The sequence below is a fragment of the Poromitra crassiceps genome (genome assembly GCF_964638095.1).
Source record: "Poromitra crassiceps genome assembly, chromosome: 8".
NCBI lineage: Eukaryota > Metazoa > Chordata > Actinopteri > Beryciformes > Melamphaidae > Poromitra > Poromitra crassiceps.
Genome location: NC_139629.1, coordinates 32866930 through 32886221, shown reverse-complemented (window position 1 = coordinate 32886221; position 19292 = coordinate 32866930). Strand labels below are relative to the sequence as shown.

The 19292-nt window shown below is 44.5% G+C and overlaps 1 protein-coding gene across 1 annotated transcript in view; it reads left to right on the top strand.

Annotated features, from left to right (window-relative positions):
* The window catches only part of fech (ferrochelatase), a 74317-nt gene extending 58936 nt beyond the window's left edge, over positions 1 to 15381 (top strand). Inside the window, exons 9-11 of the mRNA XM_083641621.1 lie at positions 2870 to 3034; positions 4262 to 4321; positions 15126 to 15381. Coding sequence (XP_083497747.1) covers positions 2870 to 3034; positions 4262 to 4321; positions 15126 to 15260 — 360 coding nt within the window. The 3' untranslated portion in view covers positions 15261 to 15381. The remainder of the gene's footprint in view (positions 1 to 2869; positions 3035 to 4261; positions 4322 to 15125) is intronic.
* The last annotated feature ends 3911 nt before the right edge of the window (positions 15382 to 19292 follow it).

The window sequence follows — 19292 nt, the reverse complement described above, 5'->3', positions numbered from 1 at the left end:
GTGCGTGGCTTTGGCATGGGATTGGTGTATGGTGTGAACGTGCACTTAAGCGTGAGCTCACATAAGCGTGAGTCAAGCATCAGTTGTGCCTATGGTGTGAACAAAGGCTTAAAGCCCACATAAATGTGTTTAATACAGTATTATTCACAGGCAATGCTGTGGGAATATGCAATATGCTGCTGCTGTGGAAATAAAGCGTTTCAATTAGCAAATAAACATATTTGGTATTGTTTGGTCAATTTGGCATTTTAATTACAATTGATTGATTGATTGATTGTCAACGTTACTGATGATTGATTAAGGAATCTGCTTAAAATTGACATCCCTAATACTGTGGCAATAAACGTAATTCTGATTAATCTGATTCTGTTGATTTGATGTTGAATAAGCATATCATTTTGTTGTAGATTGTTACTGACGAAAGCTTCCTTGACCAGGACTCCCTGGAAGAAGAGTTCTTCTATCTCAATGGGACCTTCCTGGATAAATAAAGGATAAAAAACAAATGCAACCACTTCAGATCTAATGTGTGTTCTTATTTGAACACAGGCGTTTTTCTGCGGTGGCAATTTGAGTCATTTGCAAGGGCCCGTTCTCTGCCTGGTACATTGTTGGAGAGCCTGCTCTCTCCACGGGCCCCTCTGCCTGGTACATTGTTGGAGAGCCTGCTCTCTCCACGGGCCCCTCTGCCTGGTACATTGTTGGAGAGCCTGCTCTCTCCACGGGCCCCTCTGCCCCAGGCCCCCCCGCACTGCCTGCACTGTCTATATTTACAGCCCTGCACTGGTACTTATTTCTATTCCTAACAACTGTCATTTCTGAACTTTAACAGGGTGTTGTACTTTCATTGGCCACCAGATGGAGCCACTTGCCCATCTAATCTAATCTAGTCCCCAAACTTCACCGGTCACCTTCAGTGTTTTAGCAGCCAACCAAGATGTTTAGACTCAACTTAATATTATTATTTTACTTCTGTGGGGTGGAGTCCTTGTTTCTTTGTTTTTATCCCTTTTTTATTATATTATTCTGTAAAGTACTTTTTAAACACTTTTGTTAAGAGGTGCTATACAAATTGAAATTTAATTTACTGTAAATAGACATGGGTCATTGGAAGTAAATAGACATGGGTCATTGGAAGTGGTTGAATTTATAGACTTTGTGCAAGAATCCATGTAATGTAACCAGGGACGTAACCAGAGCGCGCGGAGCAGGAGCAGCAGAGTTCCCACACTCCCATGGCCAAGAGAGGGGTTGTATCATGGGGATGAGAGGAATCTCACTAACGTAACATTATTCTCATCAGAAACCACTTCGAGTTGCATACTTTAAACAAGTTTGCAGCCTATAGGGATAACTCGAAAACATTTTATTGATCTATTCACATCAGAGGAAGCCAGGATGAAACAAAACAAGATCAGAAATACACAGCGCGTGTGCCGTGTCTTTTCCAGGTTTAGGCCCTGTCTGATTCTCAAGTGAACGAGCTTTATAGGTGGCATTTCTAGGTAAGAAGTTGTAATTAGGCTGTCTGAAACCAGTTTGATACATAAGTTCACTGAATTTGCAACCTTTCTAGGTACCTGGTTATGGATCATTTTCGAGGAACCATACCATGCACACTTTGGTGGGTTAGGATATCCCATGATACCTTGCGACCCTTACAACCGACAAAGAAGAACGAAGCGAGCCCCTAATGGCGACGCCCACAAAGCCGACCGCATCAGAAAAAAGTGAAACAATGTTGGCTAAATAACAAACATATTTCACTTTCTTTTCGTTTTTATTCTAGGATAGTCAATAACGTCAGCCTTTACTTAAATGTAGTGCAGTCAGATGTTTGTACAGTGTCAGGAAAGTCACTTTTGAACAATAGTAGGAAGCATCTTACCTGACGGTGTTCTGGACAGCAGCCACTAGTTAGGTTGCTAATATAACTAACGTTAGAGAACTCGCTCCACCCGCCCCAAAGCAGGACTACACAGCCAGGAGGATAGCACCATTGCAAACCTTCAAGTGTAAGTGGAGTTCGTTTTAACTGTGCTTTATTAAATGATAAGCTGTCGTTACTTCTCATTTGTAGCGTTTGTAACATTTTCGTTCGCTGGGTTTTACACTTTTAATTTGAAGGCGGAAAGGGGAAATGGTGTATTCGTAGATTGAATTGACACTGGTCTGTCAATTCTATCAGTTCATATGTACCATTTCCGTTTTTCGCCTTCAAATTAAAAGGGTTCACGGTAGCCTGTGAAGCCTCGACCTTTCTCGATTATAAAAGTAGTATAACGTTAGAGAAAACAGCCCCCAGCCATGCCGTTTTATACAAATTTATTGCCAAATGCTTTGGGATTCAACTTGATCAATCTTGGTCAGAAGAAATCTTGTATATTCAATGGAAACAGCACCAGCGCGACCTGTCGCGTGCAATGCTACCTTCAAGCATGAGGACGTCTAAAACAAAATTATTTTTCATCCACCTATATTAAAATGAGTTACCTAATTAATCAAGTATCTAGTTAGGTTGCTAGGTGATAGGAGCTCACTTGAGTTACAGACAGACCCATAGTGTCCTGCCTGGGGCGGGGTACAGACGGAGTTAGGGGAGGAATTTTGAGGTTTCAGTGACAGATTGAGGGTGAATGGTGTTACGAGAATTACTCACAAGATCATTTGAATGCTTTTCCATTGGCTCTATTCCTGGAGCACACTACGTCATCTCCCCCAGTGTACACCAGAGGATTTCCTCATGTGTGAAAACACACCAAGGCCTCTTGTCTGAAAGGGGATCTGCGGGAATGTCCAGACCTGATTCAACGGACAGAGTCCCGAGTTCTTGTCTTAAAGTGTCCCTGTTTCCCCGTCCCGTCCCCAGGTGGGCCCCATGCCGTGGCTCGGCCCCCAGACAGACGAGGTGATCAAAGGCCTGTGTGAGCGAGGCAAGAAGAACCTGCTGCTGGTGCCCATCGCCTTCACCTCAGACCACATCGAGACGCTGCACGAGCTGGACATCGAGTACTCACAGGTCCTGGGAGAGGAGGTGAGCCGAGAACGAGACACACAGATGGAGAGTCACCCTTAGAGAAAAAAAAACACATGAGGTTCACGTGTCCACATGTTGGAGACACATGTTAAATTTCACACATGAAAACACGTGGAACACATGTGAAACCCATGGGAAGCGTGTGGTTTTGGAGCATTTTCACATGTGGAAAACATGTTATAACATGTTTTGCCACATGTATAGCAACATGTTTTCCAACAACATTTACATGGGTTTCACATGTAATCACATAGGCTTCATATGGAACCACATGGGAATTTACATGGGTTTCACACATTTCCAAAACCACATGCTCAGGTGAAAAAGGCTAATCAGAGCGTCTGCTGCAGAAATGGATTCTAAAGATAAACAAAAGAAACAATACTTCGTTGTATTCTAGCAGAGCAAATCATAAGCTACGTCTCCATTTTTAAATACAAATGTTTCTCCGTTCCAGAGATATCGAAAACACTGAAATATGTCAGTATACTGTATCACAATATTCAGCAAAATAAATCACGTTTATTTGAAAATATCCTGAAGGACTAGACTGTCGATAGAGAGGAGGGGAATTAGACAGTGGGGCTGGACACTACTCAGGCACGTGTGTGTGTGTGTGTGTGCATGTGTTTGCGCGTGTGTATGTGTTTGCGTGTGTGTGTTTGCGTGTGTGTGCGCCAGCTGCCTCAGCACCAGTTCTGGCTGTCTGTCTGAAGGCACCACTGGGGTGACCACCGATCAATGTGACTGGTGCCTAACACACATGCACAAGCGCACGCACACACACAGACACACACGTACACACACACACAGACACACACACACACACACACACAAAACACCATTATGTTGTCTAGACCATTCCAGGCCATTCACAATCTTACACAGAACTGTGATTAGATTCTATACACAATACATTATGATATTGAACGTACGGATATTATATAATGCTATAATCCCTCAAACAGACTGTGGAAGTCCTGGAAGCTCCTGAAGTATTTTGTGATATTTTCCAGATCGGTTGCCATCAATTATCTGGAGAAATGAGGGAATATCAAGGAAATTTACACATTTAAAATATCTCTCTCCCTTTCTCTTTCTCTCCCTCTCTTTTTTCTCTCTTTCTCTCTCCTCTCTTGTTTTCTCTTTCTCTCTCTCTCCCTTTCTCTTGCATTTTCTCTCTTTCTCTCTCTGTCTCTATCTCGCTTTCTCTCTTTCTCTCAGTGTGGGGTGGAGAACATCAGGAGAGCAGAGTCTTTGAATGGGAATCCCCTCTTCATGAAGGTACGTTTTCCTGCTTCACTCTGACAGACACACACACACACACACACACACACACAAAACGTTATTTGACAAATTTAAAATAAACATTTAAAATGTACCTATGTTGTAATGAATTAGCGTGTTAAGCCCCTGGCACACCTGTCTGGGCTGTCGCTGAGTGTTCGTGGCCCTAGTCTTTGCCTGGCTTTGGCACTAGATGGCCTTGTCGGAGAATTTTTCGGCCGATTCAACATGTTGAGTTGGCATCAGGCCGTCAGTGAGAGAAATCACTCTGATTCAACATGTTGAGTTGGCGTCAGGCCGTCAGTGAGAGAAATCACTCTGATTCAACATGTTGAGTTGGCGTCAGGCCGTCAGTGAGAGAAATCACTCTGATTCAACATGTTGAGTTGGCGTCAGGCCGTCAGTGAGAGAAATCACTCTGATTCAACATGTTGAGTTGGCGTCAGGCCCAGGGATTCCGCTACACATTTTCTCAGACAGCCAGTGCAGCCGGTAACGTTCCAAATTTCCGGCCCTATCGAATATTTACCGGCCACTATTAAAAAAAGGATGTTATAAAATAATTGTTTCCTAAATAAACGAATCAATTTATTTCTCTATACTCTATTCTTTATAGCCTCTTAGTCGATCATATTTATTCCAGTATTGTCATTAAGAGACCGATTTCGCAGCAAGAATATTTAATTGGTCGGCACGTCGTTCTCGGTAAGGACGCTTTCGTTATTGAAACAGACAAGATGCATGCATGCTCCTACTATAGCCTATCTATCTGCATTTGCAGACACTCATGAACCAATATCTTCTGCACATTGCCTTGATGAAAAAACAACGTAGCGTTAGCTAAAAGTAATAAGTGCGATAGTGTCAGTGCAGCGCACAACTTGAATCTCCAGCAATAGGCTACGCACCTTATCTCTCCCACTCCACACCTGGCACCTGCGTCAGCTCTCCTGCACTCGTTCTCAGCTCCCATGTGGCTTTATTTGTGGTAAGCATTTTGATTAATCTCCTCATCATACGAGCGTCAGGCAACAAGCACGAGCCATTGATTGATTGATTGATTCCGCCGACGTAGATAAAAAGGCTTTTTACCTCCGCTAAATTGACAGCCTACATCGGGTCTCTTTCACTTTTGACGGCGGCAGGCACGCTTCTGTTTATTCCCTGCCGTCTTGCTGGCCTAGGCTGAAGTAGGCTACTTGTTGCATGATCTCGATTAAAAAAAGGACTGGCCTAGCAAGGGATGTCTGTTTTGACATGTCGGTTTCCTCCTGTGTGTTTCCTCACAGCGGGTCCAGCGCTGGCCGGCGGGACTGATGCTGCTTGTTGTGCGGCTCTTAAACGGCGCTCTACAGTAAAGAAAGCGTCTGCTATATTTTTCTTTTTCACCAACACTCAACATACAGGGGGCGGAAAACATGATGTAATAAATCTCTATTTAAGTCGTAGCTTATTGGCAACATCACTTAGGTTATAGGCCACACAATATTAGGCTATTTTATATAAGGAATTTATTTATCTGGCGTATTTCCAGCCGGCCAATTGAGCCGGCGACCTCTTAATTTACCGGCCCACGGGAACAAATACCGGCTAAAAGCCGGCTGTTGCCGGCTAACGGAATCCCTGGTCAGGCCGTCAGTGAGAGAAATCACTCTGATTCAACATGTTGAGGTGGCGTCAGTCCGTCGGTAAGAGAAATCACTCTGATTCAACATGTTGAGTTGGCATCAGGCCGTCAGTGAGAGAAATCACTCAGCCCCTTGAGCCTGTCGCTGTCTATATTTCGCCTCTGCCTCTTCCTTCTTCCACAAGCAAAAGACCAGACAAAGAACTCAAGGACGCCCAGGCCTCCAGGTCAATCCTCCATCAAAAAGGGGCGGCCACCCTGCTGACTAACCCCAAGGAGATTACCAATCGTTTTAGGGAGTTTTACAGTGAACTCTACTCATCCAAGTGCAATGCCGCTCGGTCCCATTTGAATTACTTTTTTGACCCTCTTGAAACACCCAAACTAAGTGACGCTGCCAGAGAGGATAGACTCTGACTTCACACTGGAAGAAATAACTTCTGCCATTAAATCATTCCCATCAGCCAAAGCAGCTGGGCTGGATGGATTTCACTTCCCAGGTTCCTCTATCTGTGCCAAAACTTACCATCTTTCTTACATCGGCTTTTTTTCAGGGAACTGGACTCCATAATTATGTCCTCCATCTGGAATTATAAGAACCACAAAATTTCGAAAATTAATTTCCAAAAACCCAAGTCTGAAGGATGGCTGGCCTTACCAGTGTTTAGGCACTACTACTGGGCTGCCAATGTTAGGGCTCTAATGTTTTGGCTTCAAGGGACTCCTGGCAATTTAACTCCGGGGGCCCCATGTGGCTGCAAATGGAGGCCAGCTCTATTGTCAACTCTTCCCTGCCAGCCATGCTATGCTAAATTAGAGCAACCTGGGACCTTAGAAAACTTAAATTTAAGCTTTGTCATGAAAAACTCAGAACTTTAAACCAAGTTAGGAGTGTACCAGGAGTCTACCAGATGTTTTTGTCCATACGCCAATTTGTTTCTATCACTTTTTTGCCTCCATGGTCAGACAAAAACTACCATGAGTGAGAAGGGGCTAGTTTCCATCAAAGACCTATACTAGAGCCATATGAAATCCGCGTTAACAGAATCGCGGACGGAATCACGGAATTGACCAATAAAAATGGAATCTACTGTAAAACGTGGAATACTGCAGAATTTGCCATAATTGGGCTGAAATTCAATATACTGTATAATGTTAATAAGGTGACGTCACACACACTCTCCCTCTCTTCCACACAAGACAAGTTTCCCAGCGCTGGCCTAGGGCGGTGCCATAGCAGCCTTATATGTCCCCGGTTTCCACAGCAGCGAGCACATCAGAAGGCAGCAGCCGAAATATCCAAACTTTTTTACAACGATCGCTAACATCAGCTACACTAACGTTAGCAGACGTTATTAACAATGGGTTATTCTGGAACACATTGTGCAGTGCGTGGCTGTCACAATACACAGCACACATGATGCATAATCCAATACCATCTCAAGTTGCAGCAACTAGATTGTGTGACTGGGTTTCCATCCAAATGTATCGCAACTTTTTTTTTTTCCCCAATATGTTTATTGTCATTTTTTCACACTTTACAACATACACACACACACACACACACACACACACACACACACACACAATCAACCTGCAACAATTCAAACCAAGTACTGATAAAACAAATCAAAACACTTCCTCCACATTGCTCACACTTTTTTTTTTTTTTTTTTTTTTTTTTTTACAAACTTTCAGGCAAGACCTCCGCCTCCATCTCTCATGAAACGCATGTATGGCTCCCAGAGCTGAAAATGTATCGCAACTTTTAATCGAATTTTCAGAAAGTCGCCAAAATAAAATGCGAAACAATGCGCGTTTCCAATCTCCACTGCTATTTTGCGAATTATAGAGCTGTCAATCACCTCGTGTTTGAGGCTGTCTGAGCTGCTGATCAGCTGCTAGACCCGATATACAGCTCTTTTAAACACATCTAACATTATTAATTTAAAGTTTCTTGATGATCTACAAGTAGCCTGTGACAGAGGAGAGGACTGTAACCTAACGCTAGTCTGGCTGACTGTGAGAGAGGAGAGGACTGTAACCTAATGTTAGTCTGGCTGACTGTGACAGAGGAGAGGACAGTAACCTAACGTTAGTCTGGCTGACTGTGAGAGAGGAGAGGACTGTAACCTAACGTTAGTCTGACTGTGAGAGAGGAGAGTACTGTCACTGTAACCTAACATTAGTCTGACTGACTGTGACAGAGGAGAGGACTGTAACCTAACGTTTTAGTAACTAAGTAATATAAGGCGTTACAATTTCCAAAACAGTAATTAGATTACAGTTACTAATCCAAATAACGCATGCGTTACTGCGTTACATCATTGCCTGCCAGAATGCAGTGTTTTCTATGTAAAAGAAGAAAAGAAAACATTTTATCCTCACGGACTCAGGTAGACCTGTCGCGCACACATATACGTCATAGTGTATGTGCGCGCGACAGCGTCAGAGCGTGCACGCCGGCTTTCAAAACAAACCGAGTCAGAAGAAGGAGACGACGAGCAAGAGAAATATGCGTTCAAAAGCTGGAACATTATTGTCCTTTGTAAACTATGTGCGAGCAGCTTGGCAGATGCTACCTATTTGCTCTGTTGACTCGCCCTCATATCGATGCATCATAGAGAAAATAGCCACGAAGAACAATATCAAGCTGCCGCAGCCACACAGAGGAAGACGTTTGCTGGCTACCTCGAGAGAGAATATGCGGGGATGGAGCATAGGGATGGAGGCTAAATTGAAGGCGACGCTACGTGAGGTAGACTTGGGTGGTGTAACAGTTCACTGGATTAACAGATACACTTTGGGTAAGTGTTGTACACTGTTACTTCCTAACCTTCTCATCAAAGCCTTTCTCACCATAGTCAGACGGCCCAGTGAATGTTGACAGATCATCATCACTTTTCTTTCAGCAACGAAGCTTGAAACTTTTGCATTGAGGCTGTTGTTGTATTACCACTCCGACAGTAACAACATCTTTCTTAAACTCACGTTATCTGTCTGTCTGACTGACTATCATTTCACGTCTTTTCCAGTGTGAAGCTAGCCAGTCTTAACACACCACTTCCTGTTCTTTCTAACTGAATTTCAAAGTAAAATGCCTTTGGCGTTTCTTTTAACATAGCCTATATAATACCAAAGCGAAAATAATTAATACAGTGACATGCTAGACATGTAACAACTTAAGTGTAAGGTATTTGGGGTAAAAAAAAAAAAGTAAAGTAACTTTTATTACTTTTTTATGGAGTAATCAGTAACTAATTACTTTTCCAGAGTAACTTGCCCAACACTGCTCACAAGTATTAAAACATTTATTTGGTGTATATTTTGCTGTTTGCTGCTGTACATATTTTTTTGCATGTTAAAACGTGGTTGCCACTGTGGCAACCAAAGGCCAAGAAATGGTTGCCCTTTTCTTTTCTTTTTGTTGCCCGGGGCAACCGGGCATCCGTTAATGTCGAGCCCTGATTTAATATATTGTCAGTCTAAGTCATACATGGGCAACATACGGCCCGCGGGCCGTATGCGGCCCGCGGGCGCCCCCTGTGTGGCCCGCGATGGAATTGCACCAAAAAAAAAAAAAAAATTTTTTTTTTTTTTTTTTTTACAGTGCACCTGAAGCAACATGCAAGATACCCGCTGAATAAGTGTCCAAATGTTCATGTCATTCTGGCCAATACTCTTCTGTTATAGCATTTCAGTCTGGAATATGGAATATCTTTCAATAATATTTATGACTAAAAGGCTAAAAGTAATCTCATGTGTAAGAAATGACTGTTCTACATTGAAGTAGAAATTTAAATAATTAACTTGTTGGTTTTGGATTTATTTAGCTTCAAGAGTGCATTTTTGTTCTTGTGTGACCCTCAACACAGGCTTTGAGAATCCTGGGCCACTACTGATACTTAAATGCTTAAATTAACACACTCATATTCTGGTTTATTTCAAGAAAAACATTTCGGCTAGTGGAAATTCGAATTGGCTGGTAACTTTAAAATCTAGCAGCCATATTGGCAGGTGGTGAAAAAAGTTAATTTCAAGCCCTGCAGGGAGAGCAGGTGGTGACATAGGAGTGAATGAGAAAAGGATCAAATATTGGTGGTTAAGATAATGACATCACAACTGTTAATTTAAAATGAGTTATTCCTGTAAATCTGGCTTCAAATGCCCCAAATTTTATACGCTGGCGCCATTCAGCCCTCAGCAAAAACTGGTAGCGAGGACATTTTTTTGTGGCCCTCTCTATCATCAAAGTTGCCCATCCATGGGTTATGGCATGACAATATTTGTTCGGCCCCCGGCAACAATCTGGGTTTCTCATGTGGCCCCCCATGAAAAATAGTTGCCCACCCCTGGTCTAAGTGGTGAGCGAGCATGGTGTGGAAATATCTGCTTTGTATATCCGGAGTCCTACAGTAGGTCTCACACAGGCGCACAACATATCGTGAGGCCTGTTCGATTATGGCAAAAATGATAATCACGATTATTTTGACTGATATTGAGATCACGATTGTTATACTTGAACACGAACTTGGACAGGTTAGATTTTTGTAATGTTTTTTTTCGATTTCCCCCCCATTTTCTCCCCAATTGTACTCTGCCAATTTTTCCCCCTGCTGCCCCGGTCGCTGCTCCACCCTCTGCCGATCTGGGGAGAGCCGAGACTAGCACCATGCTTCCTCCGACACATGCGCAGTAGCCAGCTGCTTCTTTTCACCTGACAGCGGTAGGTTAACTGGTAGGACGTAGCACGTGGGAGGATCATGCTATTGCCCCCAGGTCCCTTCCGCACCGAACAGGTGCCTCGACCGACCAGAGGAGGCGCTAGTGCCGCGACCAGGACAAATACCCTCAATCCGGCTTCCCTCCCACTGACACCAGCCAATCATGCCTGTATGGATGCCCGACCAAGCCGAGGCTAACACGAGGATGCGAACCTTCGCCCCTCGCATTGGTAGGCAGGGAATCTACCGCTACACTACCCGGACGCCCACAGGCTAGCCAAATTAATTGGTAAAATAGCTGTTAAATTCCACATATTGCTAGAGCGAAATATGAATGATATAAATACATATAGCATGATTACACATCAATGTATGTGTTCAAACTTCATCAAACACTTCTATAATAATTTACTTATCCGTTAATGATGAAGGCCGCCATGTTTGATGTTGTCAAGTTGGACAATCCGGAGCTCTGAAACGATACCCGAATTTCCCACCTGTAATTCAGAGTTGGATAACCGTTCAATTAATTTATTTAACAAGTTGGAGTTGTCTTGAACGTAGCATAGGAAGCAGAAAGTACGGCAGGAAGGAAGGAAACAAAGAAACGATGGAAACCTAGAAAGGAGTGAAGGAAGGAGGCAGCCGTGTGTGAGTGAGGAAAGGAAGCTAGGAAGAGAGGTCGATAAAGCCCTCCCCCCTCCCTTCATCTCTAACCCTGCAACCTCTCTCACAACAGGCAACTTCTCCAACCATAAGAGGTGTGTGTGTGTGTGTGTGTGTGTGTGTGTGTGTGTGTGTGTGTGTGTGTGTGTGTGTGTGTGTGTGTGTGTGTGTGTGTGTGTGTGTAAGGTTTATTAAAGGCAGGGAGCAGATCAATGGAAACCTTTAGAGCTGACTACAGTAGAACTGAACTGCCTGAGCCAACTGGCCACGCTCAGAGACCCCTCACCCTGTGTGTGTGTGTGTGTGTGTGTGTGTGTGTGTGTGTGTGTGTGTGTGTGTGTGTGTGTGTGTGTGTGTGTGTGTGTGTGTGTGTGTGTGTGTGTGTGAATCAATATCCAGAGGATGATTAGTTGGTAGTTACTGAAGGATAGTTTCCTGGTGTGGTTTTAGTTTCTCAGTGAGCTGCATCAATCTGCTGCTGTCTGCACAACAACAGAGACCAATTCAGACCAACGACCACACTTAGAGACATTACTAACTGTTCTCAACCATTAAACACATGTTTGTAGCGTACATCATGCGGCTAATTTTAGTTTTATTCATTACGTATCTTTTTTATTATTATGTCATTATATGATGTTATTTATTATGTTTGTATTATGCATACAAACAGGGCGAGAAATGAACATTAGCCAGCCAAACAGGGATTCAAATTCAAAACAACTTTATTAATCTAATCTAATCTAATTAATTTATTCATCCCACCAGGGCCAATTAGTTACGAGCAGCTTTTTGTGTACAGACGAACAGTAACATTCAACAGCATACACACAAACAAATACACCAAGGAGCTAAAATGTGGAATAAAATGGATAAATAATGTTGGTAAATAAACTCGATCAACACAAAATAAAAGATATATATAAAAACACATTCCCCGGGGTCGTCAAAAAGGGCCTTTCTGTGTGGAGTTTGCATGTTCTCCCCTTTCCCCCTGGGGGTTTCCTTCATATAGGAACCCCTTCACCAAAACATGCAATATCCTGGTTGCTGAAGTGGTGCCTCCTCTGGTCGGTCGGGGCGCCTGTTTGGAGGGAGGGGAACTCGTTGGAATATCTTGATCCTCCCACGTGCTATGTCCTACTGGTGAAGCTTCCCCTGTCGGGTGAAAAGAAGCGGCTGGCTACTGTCCATGTCTCGGAGGAAGCATGGAGCCAGTTTCGGCTCTCCCCAGATCGACAGAGGGTGGAGTAGCAACCAGGATAAATAAATTAAAATTGGCACTAATGGGGGATAAAAATGGGATAAAAAAAATCAGTCAATAACAATGGCATCCTACAAGCTGGTAAACCTACGGAGCATTTAAAAGTCAGATTGCAGAGGAGATCAACAATTTTGAATGGCGGTTAGTTTTACAAGCAGGTAAAACATAACAACGCCCTGATAGCGACAGAGCAAATTCACCTGCAAGAACATGAATTCTGGCCTCCGCTTCACAACAGGGAGTGAGTTCCCTCGAGCTGCCAGACAGTTTAGCAAGAAACCAGCTGCCATTTAGGCCTACAGTAGAGTCCTACTGTAAAAAGAGAAATTTCATATTACGATTATAGTGACCAAAATTATCACGGTTATCTGTATTATCACGGTATTGTTAAAATGTGCTGAAAATGTTCAAAAAGTACAAATAGTTTTATCTTGAAAACTCAGACCCCAAAAAGTTATTACTGTAACATGGTTTTAATAACAATGGAAATTTGAAACGGCACGTTACCGTCACCATAGTCTCCATCATGAAGGAACAATGTAGAATTGTGTGTTTGTTGTACTATACGAATTCTGAAGCAGTTTATGTGTATTGTGTTTTTTTTATTGCCAATGAGTGAACAGGATGTAACGTTAAAAAAAGAAAGCTCTCCGACATTCTGGGTTTTTATAACCCAGCCTGTGGGCTGATTTCTATGTGGAGGACTCTGCTCAGGTTTTTATAACCCAGCCTGTGGGCTGATTTCTATGTGGAGGACTCTGCTCAGGTTTTTATAACCCAGCCTGTGGGCTGATTTCTATGTGGAGGACTCTGCTCAGGTTTTTATAACCCAGCCTGTGGGCTGATTTCTATGTGGAGGACTCAGCTCAGGTTTTTATAACCCAGCCTGTGGGCTGATTTCTATGTGGAGGACTCTGCTCAGGTTTTTATAACCCAGCCTGTGGGCTGATTTCTATGTGGAGGACTCTGCTCAGGTTTTTATAACCCAGCCTGTGGGCTGATTTCTATGTGGAGGACTCTGCTCAGGTTTTTATAACCCAGCCTGTGGGCTGATTTCTATGTGGAGGACTCCGCTCAGGTTTTTATAACCCAGCCTGTGGGCTGATTTCTATGTGGAGGACTCCGCTCAGGTTACGGATATGATGTTTCTGTAAATGGTAAATGGCCTGCATTTATGTAGCGCTTTTATCCAAAGCGCTTTACAATCAGTAGGTAGTCTACATTCACCCATTCATACACCGATGGCGGCAAGCTGCCACGCAGGGTGCCTACACACACCATCGGGAGCAAGGAGGGTTAAGTGTCTTGCCCAAGGACACAACGACAGCAGCTGGGAGGGAGCGGGGATCGACCCGCCAACCCTTGCGTCATTGGCCGACCCGCTCTACCTCCTGAGCTAAAGCCGCCTGTGCACTCCCCAGCTCGCCTCGCATCAACAAGCGACCCCCCACAACACAGAGCCCAGCACAAAGTCCCCCTCGGCACAAAAAGAAAAAAGTCTGATCTCGTGAAGCCCGTTTGGCCAAACTGCAGCAATGTGACCGACGTCGAAGGAAACTACAGTCAACATCGCTCGTGTTTTCTACTCATGAGGGACCTTCATTTTAGCTCGTAGTATGTTAGCTGCTTTTAACCATGAAACTGTCTGCAGAAGAGCTCATACGTCTGCGTTGCTACTAGGGATGTTCATTTTGAAAATTTTCCATAATCGATAATCGGTGAAAATTAACGATCAATTATCGATTATCGATCATATTAATACTTATATATATATATATATATATATATATATTACAAAATGAATGCCTATGGCAGAAAATACAAAAGACAACGTGTTCTCCTCAATGAACTCTTTATTTCAATCTGTCTCCTCTCCAACACTCTGCTGTCCCCGGCGCATGCCGGTGTGAATTTCCCATGTTTAAAACAGTTTTGTTGGCACAAAGGCCCGTGCCCAGCCAGAAAACTAGAGACTATATGAAGCTCCACCTCACGTTTGTCGGCTGTGCAATGGAGTGGGGCGAGGAGGAACGAATTCCACCCAAACCTAGTCAAAAAAATTGTCAAATTAATAATAACAAAATCGATCCAAATTCCACAGGATCGATTCCAATCCTTAACGATCAATTATCGATTTTCGACCATTGATGAACATCCCTAGTTGCTACCACACTATCCAAATCCCAAAATAGAAACCCGGATACCTCCATGTCATCACTGTTTTGGCCGCGAGCGCGAGCAACAGGCTGCTGACTGCAGTTACCCTAATGGCCACTTGTGGGTGTCAGTAAGAATCTTACACATAGTACTTTAAAAAGAAAGTGTCAATACTGTACCAAGCAGCTTGACATAGAGAGCGAGCTGAGTCAGCTTGTTGTGGTGAATGCCAGGGGCTGTATTACCACCGGATAGCTCTCTCTCTCTCTCTCTCTCTCTCTCTCTCTCTTTGTCTTTCTCTCGCTCGCTCGCTCTCTCCCCACCCATATTAACTGCGTGTCGTTCTCCCCTCTCTCTCTCCAGGCACTGGCTGATCTGGTCCGGTCCCACCTGAGCTCCAACGAGCCCTGCTCCCGCCAGCTCACCCTGAGGTGCCCGCTGTGCACCAACCCCACCTGTGGAGAAACCAAGGCCTTCTTCGCCAACCAGAAACTCTGATAGACACACACCATGGGCCATATCTTACGCCCAAGTGCCAGGTCAAATCTTTGCTCGTTTTGTAGCACTCAAAATCTCCCTTTTTTCCTTTTTATTACCACTGAGTGGCTGAAACACCTCCTTTGATGTACTGACCCAGGGGTCATAAAAGATGTACTGACCCAGGGGTAATAAAAAGGGGAGGGGGGGGGGGGGCGGGGAATCAAGTTTTTGAGTGCTTGAAACTAGCAACGATTTGCACTTGCACTTGGGCGTAAGATATGGCCCCATGTCTCTCCAACAAGTAGGGTGTGAATTAAGTAGAACATAACACAAATGGGACTAATTGTATTTGCAAAAACATTTCCTGGCTTGTTTTATATACTACTTGTGTGCCAGATGAGAGGAGTTTAGTCAAACACATTGAGTGCTGCTAAGTTCAGACGACCAAAATAGTATCTTCAAGTGAAAAAAAAAAAGGACAGGATTTGCAACTCACTTGAGACGACTTCCTGGGTTGTCCTGACACAGTAAACACCACCCATCCAGCCGGCGCACCGGGGAGGTCAAAACAAACGTCCAGAAGGGTTTTTGCAGATGTTGTTTGATAAAAGTCTGGACAGAGGAGAGACACTCTGTGAGAAACTATTCGAAAAGCCTTGCACTTTTTTTTTATAAGTCCTCTTGCTTACATTCCATACGCTCAGCCCCTGTAAACCTCTATCGGAGACCCTGTTAGTCGCTGGAGCTAAGCGACGCCACACACAAGGAATCTGGCGGTTTCTCCCCCGCATCTTAGCTGTTGCTGCACGTCATTGGCTCATCTAGTAAGTAGCCCCCCCCCCTCTGTGCAAAACGACTAAATGAAGATTTTTGTTTTACCTTTTTTAACCACAAAATATTCAAAACTGAGTTACATGCCATTGACCATGCAATAACAACACGCGCGTCTAGCTGGGGGCAATCGCACATTTATTGTTTCATATCAACACATGTTGGTTATAAAAGTGCAGTATGTGTTCTTACACGTAGCAAATCACACATGTAAAGAAGAGTGTAGAAGTAGAGTCTAGTTTTGGGGTCGACACTTCAGTTTCTGTAGGTCTGTTTTTCTCTACTTAACACTTAAAATCATTATTTGATTCAAATGTGAAGAGGCCGATTTCATTAGTCACTAGGTAGAATTTAAGACGGAATTCATATTGCATGCTGTTTTATTTTATTATTATTTTTAATGTCTGGGCAGCAGGGTGTTGTAGAGGGTAGAGAGAATGTCCTGTAACCAGAAAGTCGCAGGTTCGATCCCGTCGACACGAAACACCCCGAGCTGAATCCTGCTCCCGGTCACTCCACCCGCTCTGCCTCTCACCTCTCTTTCTGCTCTGCCAGGATAACGTGCCTTTTACACTGGCTAACTAGAAACACTGTGATTTGTGCTTTTCATATTTATGTGTACTTAACCAAAATGTGGAAGGGGAGAATCCACCTGAACAGTGACTTAGCGTCTCACTGCTGTGTCGAAGCCCACTAAGAATAGCTGTAGCATGCTGCAGCTATTGCTAATAAACTAAACTAAACTGAGTGATCAGGGACAGATCTCCCTCCCAAAGCCACAGCTCAGAGAAGCTAAGGCAAGGTTACCAATGGTCATGTTGGAAGAGAGGTAAAAACAGGGGTTCCCAACGTTTTTTGGGTCGTGACCCTACTTTGACGTCACAAAAATGTAGGGACCCGAGACATTCAAATTTCGGTACACCATCGATAATATCATCAGTGACGTCACATAGTATGCTTATTTTCCCCCGCAGAATTCTGACTTTAACTCATTGAGTGCCACTTTTGGAGAATGGACGCTCCCGGTGCCAGAGTTTCAGAGCGTTTTCAGTGATTTCTCGAGGCCCACAGAATATTGTGTGATATTACTATGTAAACACCGAACACGCACAAAGAACGAGCTGACTCTATTGTATCATCAGCAAAAAAAAGTTTATTGATACCATTTTCCGTTCTTTAGTTATGAGCCGGAGAAGATAGGTTGTTTTGAGCAAATACATGCGTTTCAAATTAGAAGCTGAGTTATTCCGCCTTTTGTGAAATGAAGCATTTCAAGCACATTCACTGACTCTAGCTAATATTTTCTGATGTAGTGACGTGGTGTAGTTGTGTGGTGCCCTGCGTGCCCCACCCCCCTCCCCCCCCCTCAGCTGCAAACTCCTCCCCACACTAACACACAGCCTAACACGCACCCAGTCTATTTTCGGAGTGCTCCGTTTTTGTGCGCCGGCTCCCAGCGCGACACGGAAAAGCCAAACCGGACTGCTGAGAATGGTTTGGCCCTTCGGCGTCGGGTGCTGCTTTTCTGGCGGCTAATCGTGTGGAGAAACTATGCAGACAGACAGACAGAGGCAGAGGGGCTCAGTTGTGGGCGTGGATTGACTGCTGTTCGCAGCCAACGTCACCTCCAGACAGAGCAATCTATATGGCTCTGGCTGCAGCATGAGTGGTTTCTCTTTCATCACGGGGCTTTTTCCTGCTGTTTTCCGGACCTTTCTCTAATCTGGAGAGCACTGTCGCCACCTAATGGGTCCGTAAAATAGGTTATACACCTTCAATAGCTACAATATTTGTACAGGAGATGCCTGAGGCTTTGATCCACGTCCTTTTCTTTCACCAGCAGCAACATGAGGAATCTTCATCCTATGAGAGGCAACAATGTTGCTGCGGAAGAGGATTAGGGCCACACTTTTTTTTTAGTCATGACTTGTCAGAATTATGAGGAAGTCAGAATGATTCTATATTACAGAATTCTGACTCCGCCCCCCCCTCAAAATTCTCACTTTATTCTCTGAATTTCAGAATTCTGACTAACCTAATTTACATAAAAAAAATCTGACTTTAAACTGAAAATTCGGACTTTATTCTCATAATTCTGATTAACACGCCAAAAGAAAAACAAACAAAAACATGTGGTTTAATCATTGCTTTGTGTGTGTGTGTGTGTGTGTGTGTGCACGCGCATGCGCATGTTAATCCAACATGGTGGCGCGGCCTTTGTAACCATTGGTAACCGCTGACATTTTATTGCTTAAATTGTACCGTTGTTTTGTTCATATACTTTGTGCTTCCACTGTGGTGCTCCACCTACGTAACTTTCTGTATGTTTTCATGGAGTATTAACAGGATCATTGTGTACTTACAGTACTCACCGGTCAAAACACTGGTGTACAACTTGTGTACAAAAACTCAAACATGACGCTCACAGAAGAAAGAAACACGAACTCTGTTCAAATGGTGGCTTTGATTTCAAAATCAGCTTCTGCCCTCTCTTGGGCTTCGCTCATTGGATGCAATCACTCGCGTGAGTGTACCCACTGAAGACTTTTTCTCTTCTGCGCCATGTACCATATGGCCACGCCCCTAGGCTACTCCTGCGGCCTCTATAAAGGGTGCCGCACCCAACAACCGGCTCCTTGTATTCTTTACGCTTCAGCGAAGCAAGACTTCTCTTTTCTTCACTCTTCAAGACGGCGACTACCTTCATGATGACTGCCTTCATGATGAGCAACGAGCAAGTTCAGCGGGACGAGCAGAGCGAGGCAGCCAGGCTGGGCGCTGCTCGCCCCAGCGTCCGCCTCTGCCTTGAGAGCCGCTCGACGGGCGTGGCAGACGGGGACTCGCACGTGAGGTGCTTCGTATGCCTGGCTCCCCGGCACGCAAGTCTCACCCTCACCTCCCATGCTGCTTGCCCATACTGCAGAGAGGTGTCCTGGGAGGAGCTCCAGCGCCGAGTTGATTTCTTCTCCACCCAGCACGAGGAAGAAGCTGCGCTGTTGCTGCTGCCGAAACGGCGTTCCGAACCCAGGCCGCCCTGCCCGGTCTCCCTGAGGCCGGAGCGGTGGTGCCGCCCTGCCCGGTCTCCCTGAGGCCGGAGCGGTGGTGCCGCCCTGCCCGGTCTCCCTGAGGCCGGAGCGGTGGTGGCCGATCAGTCTCTCGACAACTCTGGCCCGGAGGATGATGATTCCTCTGTCTCCTCACATACTCCTGCTTCCCCAA